This window comes from Notechis scutatus, chromosome Z, assembly GCF_049901735.1.
Source record: "Notechis scutatus isolate UNSWTSFEM ecotype Mainland chromosome Z, rNotScu1.2, whole genome shotgun sequence".
Taxonomy (NCBI): domain Eukaryota; kingdom Metazoa; phylum Chordata; class Lepidosauria; order Squamata; family Elapidae; genus Notechis; species Notechis scutatus.
This window is the reverse complement of record NC_142025.1, coordinates 101,220,807-101,248,666: the sequence shown is the minus strand read 5'-3', so window position 1 is coordinate 101,248,666 and position 27,860 is coordinate 101,220,807. Positions and strand designations below refer to the sequence as shown.

Genomic DNA, 27,860 nt, shown 5'->3' with positions numbered 1-27,860 from the left:
TCTTTTAATTGTATTTGTCCAAATATTTCTATCTGGCTCTTCTAATATGTTTTGATCATTGAGACTGGCTTATACAATTTGTCTCATTCCATATATCTAACTACAGTATATCAAAAGGCTATACTGCAGTGGTCGCCAACCAGTGGGCCATGGAAAATTTTTGGTGGGCCACAGAAGAAATGGCCCCCCAAAGCAATTAATCTGGGCCATGCAGTTCTCTTGCCTCCCAGCTCTTCAAAGGACCCCGGAATCAGGTCCCTGAGATGCAAGCGCCAACCAGCTCCCACACACGGCAGCAGTGGCAACAACAGTCCCCACCCCCAGTGCCCACTGTTAGCTCTCCCCATTAGTTCTCTAGCTTTAAATTGCTCCCGCCTCTCTTTCCTTCCCCCTCTCCCCCACGTGCAGGCAGGCAAAGAAAGGGAGATGGAGCCGTGCGCAGCTCTCGGCTCTTCCAGCCCTCGCTGCCTCTCCCAACATCGAAGCCTCAGAGATGCAGGCAAAGCCACCACAGCAGTAGTGTTCTGAGTTGCCTTAGCATGCTTGGTTAGTTAAGAATCGCCCTACCCAGAGAAGGAGATGCTGGAGGAGGAAGCAGTAGTGGCGAAGAAAGCAACTCAGGGAGCTACCACTGTGGCGGCTTTGCCTGCATTTCCAAGGCTTCGATGTTGGGAGAGGCAGCAAGGGCTGGAAAAGGGGAGAGCTGTGCAAGGCTCCATCTCCCTTTCCTGCCTGCACGTGGGTGGGGGGGAGGAAAGAGAGAGAGCCGGGAGCAATTCAAAGCTAGAAAACTAATGGGGAGAGCTGACAGCGGGCGCTGAGGGAGGGGATTGTTGTTGCTGCTGCCGCCGTGTGTGGGAGCGTGCACCTCAGGGACCTGAGCCAGGAGGTGCGGGAACTGCAAGTGGGAGCCTTTGGTGGTTTTGAAGATCTCCTGGAATGCGGTAGATTGGTGTTTGGAGGTCTCAATGAAAGAGTGAGCTTTGTTTCATCTCCTTTCCTCACCTGGTAATGCGAGAGAGGCTTTCTCTCTCTCCCCCCACCCCCAAATAATCAGTGGCTGTGGCTGGGTTTGGCAGCGAAGTGCTAAAGCGAGTGAAGTGCCCCCAGGGACACCTTTCCTTGCCTGTCTCCAGGTGAGGCTGGAAGAGCCACCTCCCCCCCCCCCAGCTTTTCCTCGGCTGCAGATCTGAGCTCTCTCAATCCTCCACCAGGCATCTGAAAGGCTCTTCTGTCTCTTTGGAAGGTGCAGGTGGGGGGAAGCTTCCAGCCTGGAACCTTTTATTTTGTTATCATTAAGCATTTACGTTTTTGTTATAATTAAATAAGTGTGTGCATGTGTGTGTATAATTTCTATATTAAATATAAATTTATATTTATATTATATTTATATCCCTATGGGATCACCACTGTCACCCGTCATTGCAAACCTGTTCATGGAAGAATTCGAATCCAGAGCCCTAGCTAATGCCACCCACAAACCCAAACTATGGTTAAGATACATTGATGACACATTTGTGATTTGGCCCCATGGATAAGAAAACCTAAACAATTTCCTAACACACCAAAACAGCACACACCCCAAAATCAAGTTCACCATGGAACTGGAAACAAACAAACAACTACCATTCCTAGATGTACTAATCTACAAAAAAAAACAGATGGCACACTAGGACACACCATATACCAGAAGAAAACACACACCAACCGCTACCTCAACGCCCAATCCCACCACCACCCAGCACAGATAAACTCCGTGGCCAAAACACTAATCACCAGAACCAAACACCTGGCAGACAAGACACACATAAAGACTGAATTATGCACTCTGACTAAAGTACTGACAGCTAACGGCTTCCACAAAAGCAAAATCACCGGCTTGATCCACAAAAACACACTGAGACATAATGGAGACCTAGAAGATGAACAGAACTATGGAACAGCTGTCCTGCCCGGCATAAGAGGTACTACAGACAAAATCAGTAAGATAATACACAGGCATCACATCAAGACTGCCTTCAAAACAGACAGAAAAATAGCAGCCATCCTAAGGAACCCCAAAGATAAAATTGACCTGGAAAACCAAGGCATATATGAAGTCCCCTGTGCATCATGCCCTGCCACATACATTGGACAGACCAATAGAAGAATAAGTACCCGCCTGGATGAACACAAAAATGCAGTAAAAAAAGCTGAACACACTTCCTTACTAGTCCAACACATGAAAGCAACGGGTCATAGCATTGACTTCAATGGCACCAAAACCCTAGCCATTATAGAAAACCCGAGCCACAGAATTATCAGAGAAGCCATAGAGATTGAAAAAAGACCTGAAAGCATGAATAGAAGAGATGACTCCACAAGACTGTCAATTATTTGGAAGCCTGCACTCACACACACAAAAATCTCCACACCACAAGCCAGGCAAACACCTGGGCACAAACAGATCCCCCCGATACCTCCAGCTCAAACACACCCCAACCAGGCACCCAGATGAAACCTAGTTTCCTAATAAAAGATAGCCATCCATTTACTAGGAGCCAAGCCGCACTAAAAGCCTCCAATACAGGAACACAATGTTGCCAGCCAATCAAGACAAAAAAAGTCACAAAACAGACAGAAGATATTAGAAACACCAATCAAGCAGAACACAGCAAACACCAAAACCAATAAACACAGACCAAGACTCCCAACCAATCAGGATTAAGAAAAAACCATTCTGGCACAGCAGTAGGCTAGCACCAAATTTAAAACTGAAACGGCTGTGAAAGTCTGACTCACAGACGAACATAATACAGAAGCCTGATGATGGCAGATGAGATTCTGCTGAAACGTTGCTTGGGTATATTCTTGGATAGACTGCTAATGATGTTTATATGAATCAAATTGGATTCTCAGGCTATTTTGTACTGTATATACAAAATTGGGTTGTATAAATAGAGGCATAGAATCAAAATCACATGAAGTATTAGAATCACGTTATAAAACTCTAGTAAGGCACACCTGGAATACTGCAACCAATTTTGGTCACCATAGTAAAAAAAAAAAAAAAAGATGTTACTTTGGAAAAAGTTCAGAGAAGACCAACCAAGATAATCAAAGACCTGGAGACTAAAACATATGAAGAATGGCTACAGGATTTAGGTTTGGCTAATCTAAAGAAAAGAAGAATTGGGGTGACATGATAGCAGTATTCTAATATTTGGGGGGCTGCCACAAAGAAGAGATAGTCAAATTATTCTACAAAGCATCAGAGGGCAGGACAAGAAACAATGGTTGAAAACTAACCAAAGAGAAAAGCAACCTGAAACTTCCTAACAGTGAGGACAATTAACCAGTGGAACAGCTTGCCTTCAGAACTCATGGGTGCTCCATCATTGGATGTTTTTAAGAAGAGACTAGACAGTCACTTATCTGAAATAATAGACTGTGTTTCCCCAAAAATAGACGTACCTCGAAAACAAGTCCTAGCCCGATTTTCACGCCTGTACCTAATATAAATCCAACCTAAAAATAAGCCCTAGTTAACTCTCACCCACCATCTGGGGTGAGGCGCAGGCATAAAAATCAAGTCAGAGCAGGGGGGGGATGCACCCTGCACCTACTTACCTTAGGACTGCTGTAGTCAGGCATCCCATGCCCGGACACCTGTTGTGCTGCCCAAATTCTTCTGCAGCCACTTGTGGCCAGACACCACATGGTACATTGTGCCAATGCTGCCACCCACAGCAAAACACCACAAGGCTCGTTGTGCTAGTGCTGCTACTTACACATCCAATGTCACAACACACCACATAACATCCTGATGCAAGTGACGGCATTAGCATAATAAGCCACATGGTGCCTGTCCATGAGTGGCCAGAAGCAGCTGCAGACATCAAACAGTGGTGCAACAGATGTTGAAGCATGGGCAGTGTGGCTGTGGTGATCCTAAGGTAAGCAGGTAAATCTTCCCCCCAAAATAAGACCTGTGCTTATTTTAGGATAAGACCGGGTCTTCTTTTCAGGGGAACAGTAAATTCTCCTGCTTGAACAGGGGGCTGGACTAGAAGACTGTCAGCCCTACAGCCATCTTAAATGAGAGTCTACAGGGCTGCCACAATGGTGGCTGAGCAAACTGTGTATCAAGCTTCTAAGTAATATGTTCTCCCCAAAGATAGTCCAAAACACAGCCATTATCCAAACACAGTCTTTTTTCATTAACAAGATATCAAATTGGCAATGTTTGGTGTAATTCTGGATCTGATCAAATCCTGGAATTACACCCAGTAAAAGCATAAGTTTGAAACTTTCCCTGATAGTCATGTTCTCCAATCAGTTCATCTGTTTGATGACTCCAAACTCTACTTCCAGGCAGCTGCAGACACATTCTCTTCCTACAGGAAAAGAATTTCACCTAGCCAAAACATCTCCCCTTATCTATACTCCCTCCTCCCAGTTGCTAAACTGTGGTGAGCCTGAACATCCATGGTCCCTTTTACACAATACTAAAGAAGTTAAGAAAGAATAGAAATGCCTAAAATAAAACATGGCTAAATAAAATATGTCATCTTCAGGGTCAACACTGTAGGAACAGGAGGGAGGAGGTAAAGATAGTGTGGTTGCTATCTTCTCCTCCATCTTCCCTGAACCTTTATGCTACCCAATAGACTGGGAATGTACCCGGGGCTCAGGATTCTGGACAGTTGACCCACAGAAGAATCCATTCTGCAGCACCCTGACCTCAAATGGCCCTTTGTCATCTAAGCTGATGCTAGCAACGAGGCTGTAGCTGTGGTGCTCTTGCAAAAGAACTTCCAAGGTCAACTCCAGCCCTGTGCTTATGTGTCCAAAAAACTCACAGACACTGAAAATGATGGGCAGTCTGGGAGAAATAAGTTTATGCCATCAGATGACTTCTTTTCTCCTGGTGGCACTTCTTGGAGGGAGTAAGGAGTCTTTCAAGGTCTGGACTGACCGGAAGAACCTTGAGGCACTGAAAACCTCTCAAAAACTGTCCCCCAAACAAGTCCGTTGGGCACTGTATTTTAAGCAATTTAACTTTGAGCTAAAATACATGGGGGGGGGGGAGAGAGAAAGAACCTGTTTGCATACACCTTGTCAAGAAAACCACAGTTTGATAGTCAGCAAGAAGAGGTCATGCATGCAATCATTCCCCCTTCCCAGCAGGCAGTCCAAGTCACTACCAGAGGTCAAACTAAATGTCAGGGTGACCTCAGAGGGGATCAAATGATAGCAGCATTGTAGTCTCTGCTCCCAACTGACCAGTTGTTTGCTGACAACCAGGACACCTTAACCTTAAGGGATGGATTAGCTTGGAAGGGATCCAAACTCTATATCCCTATCAGCTTGAGGCTTCAGATTCTACAGCACAGCCATGACTCCTTTGGCTGGCCACTTCAGATTCCTACTTAACCTTCACTTAATCAGAAGGCAATTCTGGTGGCTGAAGATAAAGATGTAGAGGAATATGACAAAAGTTGTGCCATGTGTGCAACCATGAAGATGAAGCCAGGGAAATTCCCTGGGTTACTCCAACAGTTAGCCCGGAGGAAATTGTCATGGACTTCTTAGTTGAATTCCCAGAAAACAGAGGGAACATGGTTATTTGGACCATTGTTGACTTATTTTCAAAACAAGCCTACTTCACTACCTGCTCTGGGTTGCCTTCGGCCAGAAAATTGGCCAAGATGTTCATAAGCCATATATACCGGCTGCATGAAGTGCCCCACAGGGACATCTCAAACTGAGGAGTTCAGTTTACAACAAAATTCTGGAGGGAGTTCCTGAAGTCCATAGGATCGACCCAGGGGCTTAGCTCAGCTTTCCATCAAGTATGAACGGAGCCGTAGAATGCTCAAATGCCATGGTGAAACAATACCCGAGATGCTATGTGGACTATCAACAAGACAATTGGGCAGACTTGCTGCCATTTGTGGAGGTGGCTTACAATAATGCAGTACACAGAGCAGCACCAGACTGACCCCCTTCCAAGTCACTAGTGGCGTGGAATTCGTCCCCATGCCCAAGCTGCCATGAGAGCCACCTTCATCCATGACCCTGGCAGAGAAGATGGAATCACTAAAATTGGGTTGGGAGAATATGAAGTGAACTCTGGCTGAAGTGGCAAAGGCATACAAAAAGCAAGCAGATAGGCGCTGATCTCTCCAGCTTCTCTTCCGAGGGGGAGATTGGGTGTACCTATTAATAAAATACCTTGCACTGAAAGTAAAAAGTGAAAAGCTGGGACCTAAATTTCTAGGGCCATTTTCAATAATGAAAGTGATTAACCTAGTAACTGTACAACTTAATCTCCCATGACTGTTAGAGAAAGTGCATCAGGTTTTCCATAGTAGCTTAGTAGCTGTAAAGCCAGCAAGGGACTCACTCACATATAAGACTGAGGGACAGGGCAGCACCGTGGTACAGGGGGAGACCCACTATGAGGTTAAGAAAATATTGGACTCCAAGTTGCACTGGGGTCGCCTGCAGTATTTAGTCCACTGGAAGGGATGCCCCTTATCTGAAGCTACATGGGCAAAGAGCTGGGATGTGAAAGTTTTCTTTTCTGTATTCTGCATAGTGGTGGATTTGGAAGCTGTGCAGATACAGATAGATAAACTCAACAAGATATCCATAACAAAGTACATTTATTAGTTCATCAGGTATCCTCATAACTCACATTTGTGATGAAGTTCTTCTTTAATGACCAATCCTTTGTATATCTGCCTTGTAGGTAAAAGATGGTTATCTCCTAACCCATCACGTAGTGATAGAAAGCAGCTGCCATGAGTTAGGGAGTTCAGGCAAAAGTGAGGAAAACTCCCCCAACCCATGGAGGGTTAAATTAGTGACCAATTGAGATTACAGATGTGGCCACGTGACATGAAATACATTTCCCAGGATACCTTTAACTACATTTATCATGATGCATTCCCTTAGGGGGACAGCTCATAATTCCTAAGTAACTATCCAATTCCCATAGACTGGCTGGGACAGCACATGAAGGCAGACAGATTGATGAAGCAGTTCCATGAAAAATTCCCTGATAAACCAAGGGTAGGAAGAGGTGGTTAGGATGACATAACTAACTCCCTGTCCTTTATCTCATTTCAGGATGTCCTCATTGGCTGAGGGGGGGGCAGCCTGTCAGCCCTATAGCCATCTTAAGTGAGAGTCTTCAGGGCTGCCACAGCAGTGACTGAGCAAGCTGTGAGAGGTGAAGATAGTGTGGGGTGTATAATCATAACAACATTCTTTTCCTTGGGAGCCAAGGATGTCTAGCCAGCACCTGGGAAGATGTCATAGAAGTTGGATGAAGTTGGGACACTGATCTGATTGGACCATGTGATGCAGATGTGGATGCAGGGGGAGGAACTTTGGGTTTACTTTGGATGGGGAAAACGTGGGGCTTCAGACACCCCAGATGTGCCAATATGACATCTCCCCAAAATTTATGCTTTGAGGAAGATTCCTGCCTCGGAGTTTTAATTTTATTGGGAGTGTTACTTGGAACCCTGACTAAAACCTCCAAAGTTCTGTTCCGTTCTATTCTATTCTAAAATGGTTTGAGAAACCAATGCTTTTTTTTCAAGGGGAATTAAACACAAATGATGTCAGATATCAAACTTTTTACGGAATGTAGAAATGGACAGCATTTACCGATGATATAAATACAAATGCTAATTGCTGCTGAAATATCATATCCACCCATAGAGCCACTCTATTTTGTCTCCCACTTCCCACTGAACAGTTGGATAACAACATTCAGACAGGAAGAATAGCTGTAACAGCTCAAATTTATTTATGATGTACATCATGTGATTAATTTTTTTGTGACCTTCTGACAAGCAAAGTTAATGGGGAAGCCAGATTCACCTAACAACCATGTCACTAACTTAACAACTTATAGTCCTTGACTTATGACCACAATTGGAACCATAATTTCCGATGGTAAGAAAGGTAGTTATTCAGTGAGTTATGCCTAATTTTATTACCTTTTTTGCCCTAGTTGTTAAGCAAATCACTGCAGTTGTTAAGTGAATCAAGTGATCATTCTGTGATGGTCATAACTGTGGGGACCATATGTAAGTCACTTTTTTCAGTGCAATGATAATTTCAAACAGTGACTAAACAAAAGGTTCTAAATTGAGGACTTCCCAGTATTCACTTTTACAGTGCTAAAGAAAGGACAATTGTTCTGAACATTCAAAAGCATGTTGCTCCAGTGATGTCCTTGATATTAACCAGTAAGCCTGAATAATACACCTAGAGTATATATAAAGCTCTGAAATGAGTTATGGAAACGTTTACACATTATGCTGAGCCTTTGAACACTGAAGTGCAGCTGTTCTCTTGACTATCCTTTTTCTTGCTTAGGCGATCAGAGCAAACTTTAGTAAACTTCTGTATAGTGTTTTCCCCCTCAGCTGAAATAATATTTCAATATATCTTCCAAACATCTTATTGCTCATAAAAAAGGAATGGGTAGTATATAATATCAACATTGGTTGAAAGAAGCAAAGGTGACTACATATAAGAGCCTGCTTCTGCTCACTTTGTTATATGGAAGCTAAATTTGGTATCTCAGAAATGGGTTACTTTATATGCTGTGAAACAAAAAGAGGTAGGGTCAAGGATAAGTAGATGATAAGCAATCATGAGCAATCATGAATTGCATATAAAAAGGAGATATCAGTATAAAACTGGTAATATCAATATGGGATGGTTTGCTTTTGCAGAGAGGAAAGAATAAGCTTCAAAACAAATGAGTGAATGGACTGAAAGACAGTAGAACATTAGAAGTGGCTTGGTAAGACTTGATTAGCCGTGGTGGCGCAGTAGTTAGAGTACAATACTGCAGGCTTCTTCTATTGTCTGCCAGTTGCCTGGAATTTGGCAGTTCGAATCTCACCAGACTCAGGGTTGACTCAGCCTTCCATCCTTCTGAGGTGGGTAAAATGAGGACCCAAATTAGATCATAGAATAACAGAGTTGGAAGGGACCTTGGAGATCATCTAGTCCAACCCCCTGCTGGAGCAGGAGAGCCTATTCCAACTATTAGCCTCTACCTAGGATCGAACTCACAGCCTCCTGATTGTGAGGTGAGAGCTCCACCTCTAGGCCACCAGACTGTTGGGCGGGGGGGCAATAGGTTGACTCTGTAAACCACTTAGAGAGGGCTGTAAAGCCCTGTGAAGCACTATATAAGTCTAAGTGTTATTGCTAGTAAGACTTCTGAAGTTATGATGTCATGGTGGAAACAAGGGTAATATGCATAAATGTATTTTTATTTAAATTATTTTTATACTAATTCCAACTAAAATATCTCAAAGTGATTTACAATTTGGAAAGAACGTTCCCAAGAATGGAAGAAAAAAAAGGGGGGGAAAGCTACGGTGAATTCTTATTTCCATGAAATTTAGCTCTATTTTCATTTCTCTTTTTTTGTCACATGTCTTTTTTTTTTGCATGTAAACTACTTTTTACTTGTTTTCTGTATTTTGTATAATGTTGTTTACTCAAATGGTATAATGCGATGGTTATGTATGTATTGATATAAGTATTATTTATAAAGAAATCCAGGTTTTGCCAATTTATTCACTGAGGAAAGCAAAATACAGGAAAAAAAAGAATTTATCTTTTATCATGCCAAGTTACAGGAGGAACATAGAGGGAAATTATGTATTCTGTAATATCAAATACATGTTAACTGTGATTACTTTTGGCAAGAAGTTTAGAAAATATAGTTGTGTGGGAAGGCAAGGCACTTCTAACACACAGCATTATGATACTAACCTTGAATATCTCCAATCCACTGAATATGTAGAAACAAAGGGACTCAAAACTCACCCCTACAAACTTAGACCAAGAATTACTGAACAAACACACATCGTTAATTTCCAAGCTACACTATTATCAACATAAAACACTGCAACAAACTCCGATCTCTCATGCCAACAGTTGTCTCAATCTTGAGAAACATCTTTGGTGGAAAAACCCTCCTCAGTGAAAATGACTGGCCTGTTGAGAAAAAACAACAACAACCCATAGTTTAAAATGCAATTTGATAATATCAAGTTTCTTCATGTTTTATCTAGGGCAGGGCTGTCAAACTCGCAGCCCATGTCACGCGCTGGCCATGCCCACGCCCGGTTTAGTGAAGGGGGGAAAGTTGCAATAGGTCACATGACGCTGTCGTGATGGCATGAGTTTGACACTCCTGATCTAGGGGAAGGGGAGAGTAATAGAATTGCTACATGTGGATTTTGCCTCCTGCCATCTGGTTTCTTTGCCTAGAACCACAGCTGTACCCCTTCTGCCCTCTCAAATGGCTGGAGTTATGGGCAGGCAGATTCAAAGACATGATACAAACCTGATCAATTATTCATTGTTGAGCCAAGATGAGAGGCACTTGGGCACTGTCATAGCGGTTGCTTTGCATGGGATTAGTTCTCTCACCCGTACGGATATTAAACATGGGCAAAGTAGAGAGGGGACGGGGCACATCCCGAGCACCAGCCATCTGCCTCAGTTCCTCTGTATTGTCATGGATTGTGTGGTGATGCACCATTTGGATGCTGCAGGAGAAGAAATAAATGGAACAGAACTAAATCAAATCAAATAATTGTATTGCTGTCATTAACCAGAAAGAAAGAAAGAAAGAAAGAAAGAAAGAAAGAAAGAAAGAAAGAAAGAAAGAAAGAAAGAAAGAAAGAAAGAAAGAAAGAAAGAAAGAAAGAAAGAAAAGGGAAAAAAAATAGTTTTCAAATTAACCAGGACATCCAAAACTAAACGAGCCATACGCAGAAAACATGCTTCATTCTTAGGAGTCAAAAGTAACCTAAATGTAGAATGATAGAGTCCCAGACAAATCTGAGGAAGATACAGTACAGTTGCTGACGTTAAAAAAAAAAAAAAGCCAGTGGATCATGCAGAAGCAAAGCTATTCCCTACTCAAACAATTTCAATTGCTCTTAATTATTCGTTGTTTAGTTTTGTATACCTGACAATCTTACATTGTTTTAATATTACAGATAGTCCTTGATTTAGTACCACAATGGAGCCCAAAATTTATGTTGCTAATTGAGACAGTTATTAAGTGAGTTTTGTCACATTTTATTACCTTTCTTCCCACGATTATGTGAATTGCTGCAGTCGTTAAGTTAGTAACATAAGTTAACATTGTTAAGTGAATCCGCCTCTCCCCCATTGACTTTGCTTGTCAGAAGGTAACAAATGGTGATCACTTGACCTCAGGACACTGCAACCGTGATAAATATGAGTCAGTGCCATTATAACTTTGGATGGTCACTAAACAAATGGTTGTAAGTTGAAGACTATGTGTAATTTCAGAAAATAAGAATTGCTTTTACTGCTGGTCATTATATCCTGTTTTTACTGCTCAGCAGTGGGGCAATTAAAAGTGTTTTGGGGTGCTGGCTAAATCTGGCAGTACAAAAGAACATGTTCAATACAGTGGTGGGATTCAAATTTTTTTACTACCAGTTCTGTAGGCGTGGCTTGGTGGGTGTGGCAGGGTAAAATCTCCAGTCAGAGGTGGTATTTGCTGGTTCTCCGAACTACTCAAAATTTCCACTACCGGTTCTCCAGAACTGGTCAGAACCTGCTGAATACCACCTCTGGTTCAATAGTTTCTACTTGTCCTGAGTCACACTCATAAAGAGTAATGGTATCTATTTATATCTTCCAGGTAGGAGTACTGTAAGTAATGTATTACATCAGACTTAGACAAAAGCCTTTCTCTGGTGGGGAATATCAAAGTGTGGAAGATACATGACTGGTGCCAAGATGCATCTCTGACAATCCATCATGGGAAGCTGAATTTGTACTAGCCACATTTGATGGCTTGCAGGTATATATTGACTTCCACTGGCATAATAAAAGAATAGCATCTTAAGTGGGTCCCTTAAACCAAGCCAACTTGCAGTGCTTCTGTATTGGAATGGGTCTAAGAGTAGCTTTATAAACTATGTAATTATATTTGGAAAATTTTAATTTCTTGACTCTTTTAAAGTTTGCCCCTCACCTGCAAAGTTGATAGTGGTCATTTTCCACTTATTCTATGCTTGAGAGGTACTTGGTGCTCTCTGAAGTCGGTTGTTTTCTCACAAATGTTCCATTATCCAAACAAGGTGACATCAACAGTGCTAGTAAGAAGAGGGCTTTATTCTAAGTTTATATTCTAGTAGTTTGCCTTGTCACTCTTTGTGGTGACGGTCTTGGAGGTTTTTTTGGTTGGGCAGTTTACTGTCAGCTTCTTTGGCAGTTCCTTGATTGAGGTATTGTTTAGTTCTTGATCGTTGGTCTAATGTTAATCTTGGAGTTAATCTATGCTCATCTCGGTGCTGATTGTTGGTCTGATCTGGGGCTGCTGGGTCTTTTGGTTTACTTAGAATGTTTTGAAGGGCTTGAGTTGGCTTGTGTGCTACTCTGATTCCATGCAATTGTAGTAGACTGTCAGTGGCTTTTTTTTAAATAAAAGTTTGGTTGTTTTTAAGACAAACATAACAAACGCAACATAAAAACATCAAGCCTTCTTCCATATATGTGCATACAGTGTGTAGGTTGGTTTACAAATTGTTTTGTGCTTCCACTTCGTAGTCTTCAATTACAATTACATTGTATATGTTCTCATATTGTCAATCAAATATTCCTAAATACATTAATATCATTGTTAATCCATCATTTGACTATACTATTATTCATTCATGTTTTACAAGATAATCTATATTTTACTTAATTTGTTTTATGACAGTTCATATTATCATCTCAAATCTATCCTATAATCATTTTGTAGATATAATAAAAATACATCTTTATATATTCATTATGTTCTAAAAATCTACATATTTCATTACCATGTTTTATTGTCTAACCATTGATAGAATAGATCCCAAATTTTATAAAATTGTTTATCTTCTTGTTCTCTGACTTCAAATGTCAATCTACTCATTTCAGCACATTCCAATATTTTCTTAATAACTTCCTCCTGTGTTGGTATTTTCTCATTTTTCCAGTATTTAGCAAATACGATCCTAGCCGCTGTTAATACATTTACAATCAAATATTTCAATTCTTTACTATATATTTCAGGTAAAATTCCCAATAAAAATATCTCTGGTTTCAAGTCTAAATGCTTTTTTGTCATTTTTTCCAACCATGTGTGGATTTTAGTCCAATATTTTTTGGCATCCGCACAAGTCCACCACATATGGTAATATGAGCCAGGTACCTGATGACCTTTCCAACATTTTTCAGATTTGTTCTTGAACATTCTTGCTATTCTTGTTGGGGGGAAATGCCACCTGTAAAACATCTTATACAAATTTTCTTTATATGCTGTTGACATTGTCATTTTATAATTTTGAGACCACAATTTTTGCCATTTCTCTAGATCAATCCCATATCCAAAATTCTTCCCCCAAGCAATCATTGTTTCTTTGACTTGTTCTTCTTCTAGTTTAATTTCTAATAAATATCCATACAATTTTTTAATCACCTGTTCATCAGTACCTGTCAAAATCTTATCTAAATCAGTCAGTTTATCATAGAAACCTTCTGTTTTAGAATCTTTATCATACCTTGAATGTATTTGCACATATGAAAACCAATTCATCTTTATACCTTGTTCCTCTAGTTTTTGCATAGATTTAAGTTCACCCATTTCATCCAATATTTCAACATATCTAACTGTTTGTTTCTTTTGGTATATTATAGGATAAGAAAATGCTTCAATAGTCGATATCCAGACTGGAATTTTCAAATAACATTGCCTTTTAGTCTTGTCCCAGTTTAACCACAGAGACTCCCGTATATAATGTCTTCTAAAATGTTCCAACAACAACTCCCAAAACAAAACAAAAAAGCAGATTACCCATATCAATAAGGAAACTTCAATCCAAAAAGAGATCACTCTGGCGGAAAAACAAATCTGGTCACGTTGCCAATTTCAAAAACCGATACAAAAATTTATGCCACCAGATAAAGACCGAATGCACCAATTATCACATTAAACAAGAGGAAAACCTTCTAAGCACCAATTCCACCCGTGCTTTTTACAATTTTGTAAACAACAAACTAAAAGACTCAAGGTCCATCCCTCCCTTGATAGGACCTGATGGTAAAAACTGCAACGACGACACCATTAAAGCCAACATCTTTAACACATTCTTCGGCTCAGTATTTGTAAACAGCAATGGATCATGCCCAGTATTTCCTAGCGGTACCACAGATAACAACAATGATCTAATACATATCGATTTCACAGAAGACAATGTTGAAAAATCACTACGCAATCTAAAACCATCTCTATCTATTGGACCGGATGGAATATGTGCCTACTTCTTAAGAAAGCTATCCACTGCCATAGCCAAACCTCTAAGCATAATCTTTGAAAAATCTTTCAGGACCAGCTCCTTGCCTAACCTATGGTCACAAGCCACAGTCATCCCCATCTTCAAAAAGGGAGACCCAAGCCTAGTTGAAAATTACAGGCCAATCTCCTTATGCTGCCTCACCTGTAAAGTCATGGAATCAATTATTAACTAATCCATCATCCTCCACTTAGAGACAAACAACCTACTCTCCAATAAACAATTTGGTTTCAGAAAAAAACTATCCTGTAATCTGCAACTCTTACACTGCAAAAACATATGGACGACACAACTCGACCAGGGCAAAGCAATAGACGCAAATCTACATAGACTTCTGTAAAGCCTTTGATTCAGTGGTACACGACAAACTACTCCTAAAAATAAAATCCTATGGTATCTCTGGACAACTGAATAACTGGATAGAAGCATTCCTGTCAAACAGACAACAAATGGTCAAAATCGGGAGCGTCCTATCAAATCCAGTACCTGTCAATAGTGGTGTCCCCCAGGGCAGTGTTCTAGGACCAACTCTCTTCATACTCTACATAAACGACCTCTGTGATCATATTAAGAGCAATTGCGTTCTCTTCGCTGATGATGTAAAGCTGTTCAATACCACAGACAATACTGCTACCCTACAAAAAGATCTTGACTATGTATCTGAATGGTCAAACAAATGGCAACTTCAAATCTCAACAAATAAATGCTCTGTCTTACATATTGGCAAAAAAAAATCAGAAAATAAAATACAAGCTGAATAGTCAAGATCTTGTTGATGACCCAAGCTCTGTAAAGGACCTTGGAATACTCACCTCTAATGATCTAAGTGCTAGAGCCCACTGCAACTACATAGCCAAAAAGGCATTAAGAGTTGTTAACCTAATCCTACGTAGCTTTTTCTCTGGTAATATCACACTACTAACCAGAGCATACAAAACATTTGCTAGACCAATACTCGAATACAGTTCATCAGTCTGGAACCCTCATTACGTATCTGATATTAGCACAATTGAGAAAGTCCAGAAATATTTCACAAGAAGAGTTCTCCACTCTTCTACTCGTTGTAGAATACCTTATGCCACCAGACTTGAAATTCTAGAACTAGAAAACCTTGAATTACGCCGTCTTCGGTCTGACTTAAGCATGGTATATAAAATCATACATTGCAATGTCCTACCTGTCAATGAATACTTCAGCTTCAACCATAACAACACAAGAGCACACAATAGATACAAACTCAAAGTAAACCGCACCAAACTTGATTGCAGGAAATACGACTTCAGCAATAGAGTGGTCAATGTCTGGAATACTCTACCCAACTCTGTAGTCTCTTTCCCAAACCCCAAAAACTTTAACCTTAGACTGTCTACTATTGACCTCACCCCTTTCCTAAGAGGTCTGTAGGGGGCGTGCATAAGCGCACCAACGTGCCTACCGTCCCTGTCCTATTGTTTCTCTTATTCTTTTATTTTTCTTATATGTACCCATTTCATGTATTCACAACTATGTATACACTTATACTTATTATCTTGTAAACAATTGGCAAATCAAATAAATAAAAAATAAATAAAAAATAAAAAATACCCCTGTGTTTTAATTCCTTTATACCATAGAAAAGCATGCCACCCCAATAACAGATCATGTCCTTCTAATGTCAACAATCTAGTATTTCTTAATGTTATCCATTCCTTAACCCACATCAGATTTGTAGCTTGGTAATACAACTCCCAATTAGGCAAACCAAATCCTCCTCTTATTCTGGCATCTTGCAAAAGTTTTAACTTTATTCTCGCTTTCTTACCTTGCCATATATATTTCAACACAATTTTATTTAAATCTTCAAAGTAATCTTTTCCAAGCCTAATTGGAATTGTTTGGAACAAATATAACATTCTGGGTAATATATTCATCTTGATTGTTGATATTCTCCCTATTCATGACAGTTGTAAATTTTCCCATTTCGCCAGATATAGCGCTATCTGCTGCTTAAGTTTAATATAGTTATTCTCTTTTAGTGTACTACACCTTGCTGTCAAATGTATCCCCAAGTACTTGATCTTATTTGTGACCTGGATTTTCAATACATCTGCCAGTTCTTCCTTTTGTCTTGATAACATATTCTTTGTCAAAATCTTTGTTTTGTCTTTATTTATTTTCAAACCAGCCACCTTTCCATATGCCTCTATCTTTTCTATCAGTTTTGATGCTGTTTCTAGTGGGTCTTCTAAAATGAAAACCAGATCATCTGCAAATGCTTGTAACTTAAATTCTTCCTTTTTAATTTTCATCTCTTTTACATCCTTTTCTTCTCTAATATTTCTGTTTAGGACTTCCAAGGTTAACAAACAACAAAGGTGACAGTGGGCACTCTTGTCTTGTTCCTTTTCTTATATCAATAGAGTCCGTCAATTCTCCCTCTATCATTACCTTTGCCATTTGCTTATGATATATAGCTTCTCTTGCTTGGATGAATTTTTTACCAAAGCCCATCTGTTCCAGCTTGTAATAACATAAATCACCAATTCACATTGTCAAATGCCTTCTGTGCATCTAAGGATACCAAAGCCATTTGTTTTTCAGGGTGTGCCTCGTAGTATTCCAAAGTGTCCAAAATTACTCTCATATTGCCTTTAATTTGTCTCTTTGGCAGAAATCCATTTGATCAAGATGAATAAAATTATTTAGGTATTTTTTTAAGTCTTTCTGCCAATATTGAAGCAAAAAATTTATAATCTGCATTTAGTAGAGAAATAGGTCTATAGTTCTTGATTTGTAATGGGTCGCCCTCCTCTTTTGGGACAAGTGTAATATAAGCTTCTGACCATGATTTAGGTATCTTCTTCTTTAACATAACTTCATTCATAACTTCTAGCAATGGAAGATTCAACGATTCTTGTAGTGTTTTGTAAAATTCCGCCGGAAGTCCATCTGGGCCTGGTGCCTTTCCATTGTTTTGCTTCTTAAGTGCTTCAGTTAACTCCATCATCGTTATATTGCTTTCTAACATTATTTCAGTCTCTTTAGGTATCTGAAGTAGATTAGCATTCTGTAAGTACTGTTTAACTCTTTCATTGTCCATATTCTCTTGTGTGTATAGTTTCCCATAATAGTCTCGTATAATTTCCTTCTCTTTACTTTCATAGCAAACTTGGCCTTGATCATCTATTAATTGCAATATTTTCCTTGATTCTTTCTCCTTTCTCAGTTTATATGCTAATCATCTACCTGGTTTATTTGCATCTTCAAAATAGTTCTGTTTCGTACCTCTGATTTTCTGTGCTAATTCTTCTTTTTCCATTAATCCCATTTTATGTTTAATTATATCCATTTTTAACTTAGTCCTTTTTTCTGTGGCATTTTCTGTAACTCTTTTTCAAGTCCTTTATATTCATCCTCTAATGTCTTAGAGGCTAGTCTTTCCGTGGTATTTCTTTTCCTCGTATAGTCTATTATCAAGCCTTTGGCATATGCCTTCATTATATCCCATACATTCTGCACTGATGTGTCTTCTTTTTTATTTTCTTTAAAGAAAAAAGGCAGTTCTTTCTCCATCCTCTGTATGAAGTCTTTTTCTTTTAGTATAGTATTATTTAATGTCCATCTAGATCTTCTTTGTCCTTTCCATTTAATTGTCATTGGATTATGATCTGCCCAAGTACTTGTTTCAATATTTATTTCTTGGATATTAGCTAACAATTCTGTTGACATCCATATCATATCTATTCTGGACCATGATAAATGTCTGTTTGAATAGAAGGTGTATTGTTTAGTCTTAGCATTTCTTTCTCTCCATGCATCTTTTAAATTTATTTCATCTGTCATTTTAAAAAAGGATTTAGGGAGAGTCTTTCTGTTCTGCTTTGTTGTTTTCTGTGTTGTATAGTCCAATTTATTGTCTACAATTCCATTAAAGTCTCCCATCATAATGATATTAGCATAGTCCAGTTCAATTATTTTCATATGTAATTTTCTATAAAATTCTTCTTGATTGTCATTCGGGGCATAGATTGCGATCAGGAGTGTTTTCATATTATTGTCCATTATTTCCACCATTAATAATCTTCCATCGTCATCCATATGGATCAATTTCGCTGGGATAATATCTTTAATGTATAACACCACTCCTCTTTTCTTGCATTGTGTCAAAGAAGTAAATATTTTCCCTAACTTTGACTGTATCAACAGTTGTTCCTGTTGCTTTTTAATATGTACTTCTTGTAGGCAGATTATATCAAATTTTAATTTCTGTAATTTATGGAAAGTTTTCCTTCTTTTAACAGCTGAGTTAAGTCCGTTTATGTTAATTGTAATCAGTTTTTTATCTTCCATGATTATACTTTATAGGTAGGTTTGGCAGCTCTTGTAGATCTTGGTTCATGTTGTTCTTTAACTTCCACCTTTCCGCCTACTGCACCTTCTTCTTTTTCAGTCGCTATTTGGCAGTCCTCTTGGAATTCAATTAGTGACATTTCTTTTTCTGTCTCCTCCTCTTTCCCTCCAAAGTATTCTGTATAAAATAAGCCAGCTTTCTCAATTGAGTCAATTCTGTGTCTCTGTTCTTGCAATGTGAACATTAAACCTTCTGGAATCAACCATCTATAATTCACCTCTTTTTAAAGTAGAATTTTAGTCAGGAATCGGTATTCTCTTCTCATCTCTCTCACTCTTCTGGGTACTTGTTTCAGGACCACAATCTCCTTATCTTTATATTTCAATGTTTTCTCTCTTGCCACCTACAATATTTGTGTTTTAATGGCTTTCTTTGTAAATCTGATGTGAACTTCTCTTGGTAAGCTATTTCTCATTGCATATCTTGTGAAGATTCAAAAAGCCTCATCTATTCCATCCATCATCTTCTCTTTAGTTATTTCCAGAGCTTTAGCCAAGATTTCTATCATTATCTCAGCTAAGTTTTGTCCCTTTTCTTCCTCTATGTTTTGGAATCTGAGATAAAATTCTGATCTATCCATCTCCCATCTCAACATCCCACTTTTATCTTGTTCAACCACAGTTAATCTGCAATCAATATCTCCAATCTTCTTATCTCTTTGTTTATCTTCTTCAATTTTTTGGAATCTCCCATCATACTTCATCATCATTTGTTGAATATTCTCCACCTTTTCATCAGTTTTTTCTATTCTCTTTTCAATATTCTCTGTTCTTGCTTGTATGCTTTGAATTCCTTGCATTATCATCTGCAGTGTCACCTTTTCCTGTTCTTTTTCTTGTTGTAACATCATCTGTATTGAGCGTTGTCCTCCAGATGGTGAAGAGGAAGAAGTAGGAATTGAAGAACTAGCCGCTGTTAGTTTCCTGCTCATTTCAGATGATTCAAAATCTTCGGGTTCTTCTAGACCTTAATCCACTCGTGAAATAACCAATTGTAATTCCAAGTAAAAATTGTGGAAAAAAAGAAGCAAGATAAAACAAAAAAATTCTTCAGGTTCTTGTATACCTTAATCCAATCGATTAGTTAAATAGCAGTAAAAACTCAAAAAAGGAAGAAAAAAACATAAATAGAAAAAGGGGAAATGTTAAATCTTGTAGGAGGCAGAAAAATAAAAAGTAAAAAACTAAAGAAGAAGAAAAAGAAGTTATTCAGGTTCTTCAACACCTTAATCCAATTAAAAAGTCTCAGGTAATAAAAAATATACAAAAAAGAAGGAAGCCACAAAAGAAAAACCAATATGGAAAGTAAATAAAAAATGCAGGAGAGGGAGAGAGAGAGAGAAAAGAAGACTACTCCCTTTAAAAAAAAGAAGGAGAACATTAATACTGACTTTTCCTTTAAAATAAAATGCAAAAGTAAAAATTAGGCTCCAAAAGCAAAAAGAAAGACAAAAGTAAGTTCCAAAAGATCCAAATGACTATTACAAATAATAAGCTGATAAGGAGGTTTGTTAAAGTAAGGAATAGCCCAGCTTAAGAAAGAGAAAAAGAACACACTGCCCCTATTTAGTTATCTGAGGCTTTTGTTGAGTTTTATAGCTCTCTTCTCTAGAGTCTTATCGTCTTTTTTCTGTAAACTTCAACACCAGACTCCAGACACTGATAGAAACCCAGAAGAGCACCTGCAATAATACTCTCCCATGCTCTTCCCTCTATCTTATCAGACAGGCTCAAAATCCTTGAAAAGAAGTCAGAATTCTTTCTCAGCTTTGTCTGGTTGAGAGAGAAAAAAAGAGAAACAATATTTCTAAGCCTCTATTTGGCAGTGTTACAAAGTTTCCTCTGTTTTCACTTTCCCCCTCCTTTTCCAAATTATTATAAAAATTAATTAAAAAGGAAAAAGGGTTTAGAAAAAAAAAAGCTAAAAGGGAATCTCTAGCCTAAAATATTATAAAGACAAAAAGGAGAAGAGACAAAAAAAGAAAAAATAAGGTAGAACAAAAAAGACCAGTCCAGTTCAAAGTAAAACAATCATATATGAAGAGTCCAGCAAAAAGAAAGAAAAAATTAATTTGACTTCCCGTTTAAAATCACCACTTAATCACTTCTGTCTGAGATTTTACAGATTCTTTCTTTTCTTTAGGGTGTCCTTTTAAATCTTAAAGTAAAGAAAAAGTTCTCACCAAGCCGGCACACTTTCTCTTTCCGTTCTCTTCCGTTTCGGAGCCGTTTCAGCAGCTTTAATGGCTGCCTCTTTGCCGCTGGCAAAAAGAGCTTTTCCTGGATCTACCAGGGACTTCGCGGTATCCCTGGGATCGACAGGATGCACTCTTTACATTCACCATCTCTTCGGGACAGTTTAGATCCGTTTGGACTGTCTAGGAGCAAAGATATCGGCAGAGATCTCAGACCTTTAAGATCGCATGCCGTATCATCGCGATGTCAGCTCTACCCTCTCATGTTTCTGCCTCAGTGGCTTCTGAAATGTTAGAATAGAATAACAGAGTTGGAAGGTATCTTGGAGGTCTTCTAGTCCAACCCCCTGCTTTGGCAGGAAACCCTACACCACTTCACACAATCTCTTCTTAAAAACTTTCAGAGTTGGAGCATTGACAACTTCTGGAGGCAAGTTGTTCTACTGATTAATTGTTCTAACTGTCAGGAAATTTCTCCTTAGTTGTAGGTTGCTTCTCTCCTTGATTAGTTTCCACCCATTGCTTGATGTAAATGAGTTGACTCTTCTTTGTGGCACCCCCTTTGTGGAACACTGCTATCATGTCACTCCTAGTCCTTCTCATTAAACTAGACATACCTAGTTCCTGCTCTTGATTGGCAGTGTTATAATTTTTTTGGTTTATAATCACATGGAATCAGTGTAGGACACAAGCCAGCTAAAGCCCTTCAAAATATTCTGAATAAACCAAAAGACTCAGCAATCTCAGAAGGAAAAACAGGACTCATCTACAACATAGAGTGCAATGACTGCAACAACCACCTTCTATGGCAAATAAGCAGAAGATTGGCAGAACGTATCTATGAACGCCATCCAGCAGTCAGAAGACATGATAAAACTCTAACTTCACAATATATGGACAGGCTTAACCATAGTTTCAACTGGGAAATTGTGACCATCCTAGACCAAGCCAAGTCCAAAAACACTAGGAAATTTCTAGAAGGCTGGCAGTCTCACAAATTAGCCTCAATACACACATAGACATAAACAATATCTATATATTATAAAAAAGAACAACCAACAAGCCAAAAAGGGAATAAAAAGAACAAGATATCTCCCCATTAGCAATCAACACCCAGATGAGCATAGATTAACTCCAAGATTAACATTAGACCACAATCAAGAAGTAAAAATACCCTAATCAAGGAACTGCATAGCAAGCTGACAGTAAATTGCCTAACCAAAGTATCTCCAAGACCAGGGCTGTTAAATTCCTGGCCCATGGGCCGGATGCATCACAAGCTGGCCACGCCCATGCTTGGTTTAGGGAAGGAGGAAAAAGTCCCAATACATTACATGACACCACCATGACTATGCGAGTTTGACACTCCTGTCCACGACTATCCTAACCAACACTGACAAGACAAATTACTAGAATATCAACTGAGAGCAAACCCTACTCAATCCTTATTAGCACTGATAATATCACCTACTTTGGATAATTTATTTATTTATTTATTTATTTCATTTGTCAATTGCTTACAAGATAATAGGTATAAGTATATACATAGTTATGAATACATGAAATGGGTACATATAAGAAAAATAAAAGAAACAATAGGACAGGGATGGTAGGCACGTTGGTGCGCTTATGCACACCCCCTACAGACCTCGTAGGGAAGGGGTGAGGTCAATAGTACACAGTTTAAGGTTAAAGTTTTTGGGGTTTGGGGAAGAAACCACAGAGTCAGGTAGAGTATTCCAGACATTGACCACTCTGTTGTTGAAGTCGTATTTCCTGAAATCAAGTTTGGTGCAGTTAACCTTGAGTTTGTATCTATTGTGTGCTCTTGTGTTGTTATGGTTGAAGCTGAAGTATTCATTGACAGGTAGGACATTGCAATGTATGATTTTATATACCATACTTAGATCAGACTGAAGATGGCATAATTCAAGGTTTTCTAGGTCTAGAATTTCAAGTCTGGTGGCATAAGGTATTCTACAATGAGTAGAGGAGTGAAGAACTCTTCTTGTGAAATATTTCTGGACTTTCCCAACTGTGCTAATGTCAGATACATAATGTGGGTTCCAGACTGATGAGCTGTATTCGAGTATTGGTCTAGCAAATGTTTTGTATGCTCTAGTTAGTAGTGTGATATTACCAGAGAAAAAGCTACATAGGATTAGGTTAACAACTCTTAATGCCTTTTTGGCTATGTAGTTAGCACTTAGATCATTAGAGATGAGTACTCCAAGGTCCTTAACAGAGCTTGGATCATCAACAAGGTCTTGACTATTCAGCTTGTATTTTATTTTCTGATTTTTTTTGCTAATATGTAAGACAGACCATTTATTAGTTGAGATTTGAAGTTGCCATTTATTTGACCATTCTGATACATAATCAAGGTCTTTTTGAAGGGTAGCAGTATTGTCTGTGGTATTGAACAGCTTTATATCATCAGCGAGGAGAACGCATTTGCTCTTAATATGATCACAGAGGTCATTTATATAGAGTATGAAAAGAGTTGGTCCTAAAACACTGCCTTGGGGGACACCACTATTGACAGGTACAGAATTTGATAGGACACGCCCAATTTTGACCATTTGTTGTCTGTTTGACAGGAATACTTCTATCCATTTATGCAGGTGTCCAGAGATACCATAAGATTTTAATTTTAGGAGTAGTTTGTCATGTACCACTGAATCAAAGGCTTTAGAGAAGTCTATGTAGATTGCATCTATTGTTTTGCCCTGATCGAGTTGTGTAGTCCATATGTTTTTTCAGTGTTAGAGTTGCAGATTACAGGATAGTTTTTTTCTGAAACCAAATTGTTTATTGGAGAGTAGGTTGTTTGTCTCTAAGTGGAGGATAATAGATTGATTAATAATTGATTCCATGACTTTACAGGTGACGTAGCATAGGGAGATTGGTCTGTAATTTTCAGCTAGGCTGGGGTCTATCTTTTTGAAGATGGGGATGACCGTTGTTTGTGACCATAGGTTAGGCAAGGAGCTGGTCCTGAAAGATTTTTCAAAATTATGCTTAGAGATTTGGCTATGGCAGTGAATAGCTTTTTTAAGAAGTAGGCACATATTCCATCCGGTCCAATAATAGGGATGGTTTTAGATTGCATAGTTCTTTTTCAACATTGTCTTCTGTAAAATCAATATGTATTAGATCATTGTAGTTTTCTGTGGTTCGGCTAGGAAATACTGGGCATGATCCATTGCTGTTTACAAATACTGAGCCAAAGAATGCGTTAAAGATGTTGGCTTTAATGGTGTCGTTGTTGCAGTCTTTACCATTAGGTCCTTTCAGGGGTGGGATGGACCTTGAGTCTTTTAGTTTGTTGTTTACAAAATTGTAGAAAGCGCGGGTGGAATTGGTACGTAAAAGGTTTTCTTCTTGTTTAATGTGATAATTGGTGCATTCAGTTTTTATCTGGTGGCATAAATTTTTGTATCGGATTTTGAAGTTGGCAACATGATCAGATTTGTTTTTCTGCCAAAGTGATTTCTTTTTGGATTGAAGCTTCCTTATTGTTTTGGGTAATTTGTTTTTTCTGGTTTTGGGTACATATAGTTTGATGACTCTTTTGACTTCAAGTAAAAATATGTTGTAATGGTCTTCTACAGTATTGCATCCAGAGAGTAGAAATTGCCAATCAAGGGATGAAGTTATAATTGGGGATTCCGTCGTTGTGATGATTTTTGTGTGGACATATGTTGAGACAAAAGTCAATCATGTTGTGGTCACTGTTGGAAAAGGGTTCTTTAATTTGCATTCTGTAAATTGAATTCAAACTATTGCAGGAGATGAGATTGAGGCAGTTGTTAAGTCTACTGTTGTTGGTTACTAGTTGTTCTAGTCCCAGATTTGTTACTGCATTGTAGAAGGTTGCATGTGTGGGTTCAGTTGTACATTCGTTAAGGGTCCAGTTAATATGAGGTAGATTGAAGTCACCAAGAAAGATAAAAGCGTGTGGGCAGGATGCTGCCCATGTTGGTAGTGTATTTAGCTTGTTTGCATGTTCAATGTCATAATCAAGGGCTCTGTAACATAGTAAGAACCAAAATGTGATATTTAAGGACAGTTCACAGACAATGGTCTCAGAAATAGCAAGCTCCTGGGTAACTTGGATGTTTTTTAGATGTAAGGACTTTTTATAGAAGATAGCAACACCACCTCCTCTACGAATTTCACAATCTGATCGGTAAACATAGTCTCTTACTGTGGTAATGGAGTCAGGGAGAGATGCATTGAGCCATGTTTCACAGACAAATATGATGTCAAATTTAGCCATATTTGGTAAGAAGAGAAATTCAGGTATTTTATTCACAAGGCTTCTTGCATTGAGTAGCTTGCATTTAAGGCCAGCAGTAATTGGAATTGAGGTAGTTAGGGGCGTGCGTACCTAGTCTTGGGTGATGGTGGATTGGTTGAGGTAGGGTTGTGGTTGAAGGTTAAAGCTGAGTTGCGGGTTGTGTGACTTACTTTTGATACAGTCAGCACAGTAGTCAATGCACAGGTTCTTCTCTCCATTGTCTAGTTCTTTGGGCTAGGCATAAGCCTGCAAAATTTGCTTTCTGATCCTTTAATTTCCAAACACATAGGAGGAAAGTCAAATTCTAAACTAAGTTGATGAGGACTATATTGTGCATATATACAGTTTCATCATCATGTCCAAGACTAGGATCAAAATCTCCCCCTATCGGGTGTCTTCCAGTTTGAGCGTCTTCAGTGACAGACCAAAACCACGACTCTGCACGATTTCAATCCGTGTTCGCCACTGGAGCGCCCCAAACTGGCTGGTTTCAGGACTAAGCCACCCCGTAGAGGTGGTGAAGAAGGGGGAGACTGCCTGCAGGGTTGAGGAGAGCTGTATCTCTCCTCCTCAGCTGGCCATTACTACCTTTCCTGAAGGCGGTTGTAGCAGTGGTCAGAAATGGCCACCACAAAGAAGAACTTGACTGGAAAAGAATGTGCAGGAGGAAGATAAGAAGAGAAAGTTTTGGTTGACCGGGTCAAACAGCAAAAGCAACAAATAAGGTACCCTGGAATTTAAACTAGATAAAAAATAATAACACTGTTCCCTAAGAAGATTTTTAAGCAGCGAAAGAGAGAGAAAAGGGAAAGGATTTGGTTTTTTTTCCTCCTTTTCCTTTTCTTATACTGATAGCTAAGAGACTTAAGCAAGAAATTGGAAAAAAATCCACTTTGACATTAATAGGCATTTAATGCTGAAAATAAAAAGTCAAAGGGATAATAAAGATTTCTGGATATTTAAAAGGTTTTGAAAACAGGAAAGGAGAGAAAAAGAATAAAAGGGCAGGATCTGGAAGGGAGGAGACTGCCTGGAATTAAAAAGAACTTACAGTAAAATCTCAACAAGACTTCTAAAAGATACATCTTAACTGAAACATGGCAACAAAATAGTAAAACCCTAGGAAGAGAAAGTGAAAAAAGAAATAAGAAGAAACAGCTCGGGAGTATTTTGATTACTTGGTGATTTCTAGATTCTTGGTTACTGCATTTGAATGACTAAAATCAATCGGGTGGTTGTTTAAAAGTGTCTAAAATGGCTCCACTCTTAGAAGAACTGAAAATGGAACTTAAAAAGTACAAAGAAGATGCACAAAAAGGGGAATGTTCTTTTGGCTTCGTATTTCAGTTCTTAGAAATGGAGATTTGGAACTATGAGAAACAACAAGAAATGCCTGCAGAACAAGAAGATTAGGACAAAGAAGAAGCCATCTTTAATGAACAAGTAATCTTAGGTGGGGCAAAAAAGGAAAGCGGGGAAAGAGAACGGAAAGTTTAAGACTGGGAAAAACAACCCCAAAAAAGAATAGATTGAAAAATAAGTATAAAACCAGAAAGCAACAGAAGAGGGAAATGCAGAAGAGTATACTCCAATTAGTAACTACAGGAGAAAATTTGTTTAATGAGAAAAGATAATATGAAATTGAAACAGGATAGACAAAAGTATAAATATAATGATTTGAATTAAGATGAGATAATCAAAATATCATTGAGAAAATTAAAAGAGGGGAAAAACTATATAGTAAATGCAAAATAGTAATAAGATATGGAATAGAACACAAAAATGAGCATGAAATTGAGTTTGTGTCTGTATAAAGAAGTGTAACCCGAGACCATGCTATTTTCAGAAAATATGTTTTACTTGTATTATGTTTTTTTTGTGTGTGAAAACCCAAACAAACAAACAAAAATCTCCCCCTATCAATATACATGCCATAGCCATGCATTAAATATATTGTTCAAGTAACACTCCATAAGCTGCTGACTGCATATTTTCTTCTTAAAGGTGGAAAACGTACCTTGACTATTATTGAATCTCTACTGACATGGCATAGTATTCAAATGGCATAAGTTCTTGAGTTACTGTATTCATGCTGGTGGTTAACAATATACTCAGAGTTCCTTTTAAGTTCCTCTTCACCTTCCCCTGCTACACATTTAGAGAGTACGCTGTATATCCATGTAATGTTAGGGCTGTTGGAACCAGGTTTCTTGCAGCAAGATGTAATTCAGATGTAATTATAAAGCTTATGAAGATAGTATTGCTGCATTGGACAACCAGTCAGTCATATTCCAACTAATCAGGGTGACTTTGTTTTGTTGGTTCTCATGTCAGTCCTCTATATGGCTCTGAAAGCAAGCCTGTGTATAAGCCATAGGAGGAAGATTCTAGCTCTGATAACCACCTTTCTGGTATGATATATTCTGTTTGGAGTACAGTAACCTGCACCCCTCCTTGTAGTTGCAGCCCTTGAGATTCAAATTTTTCTGTCTTCTGAATCATGTACAAGCAGCTTCTGAATGTTAAGTGATCCCTTCCTCATATTTTCATGACTAGTAGCTTTGTTCAATCCTGACA

At 38.7% G+C, this 27,860-nt stretch overlaps 1 protein-coding gene across 3 annotated transcripts in view; it reads right to left on the bottom strand.

Moving 5' to 3' along the window:
* Positions 1 to 9,580: 9,580 nt before the first annotated feature.
* SGCA (sarcoglycan alpha) overlaps positions 9,581 to 27,860 on the bottom strand; it is a 66,529-nt gene continuing 48,249 nt past the window's right edge. For all 3 annotated transcript variants that reach the window (XM_087945340.1, XM_026669683.2, XM_087945341.1), the window contains exons 9-10: positions 10,376 to 10,580; positions 9,581 to 10,023 (exon numbers count right to left, since the gene is read on the bottom strand). In XM_087945340.1, coding sequence (XP_087801466.1) covers positions 10,388 to 10,580 — 193 coding nt within the window. In that variant the 3' untranslated portion in view covers positions 9,581 to 10,023; positions 10,376 to 10,387. The remainder of the gene's footprint in view (positions 10,024 to 10,375; positions 10,581 to 27,860) is intronic.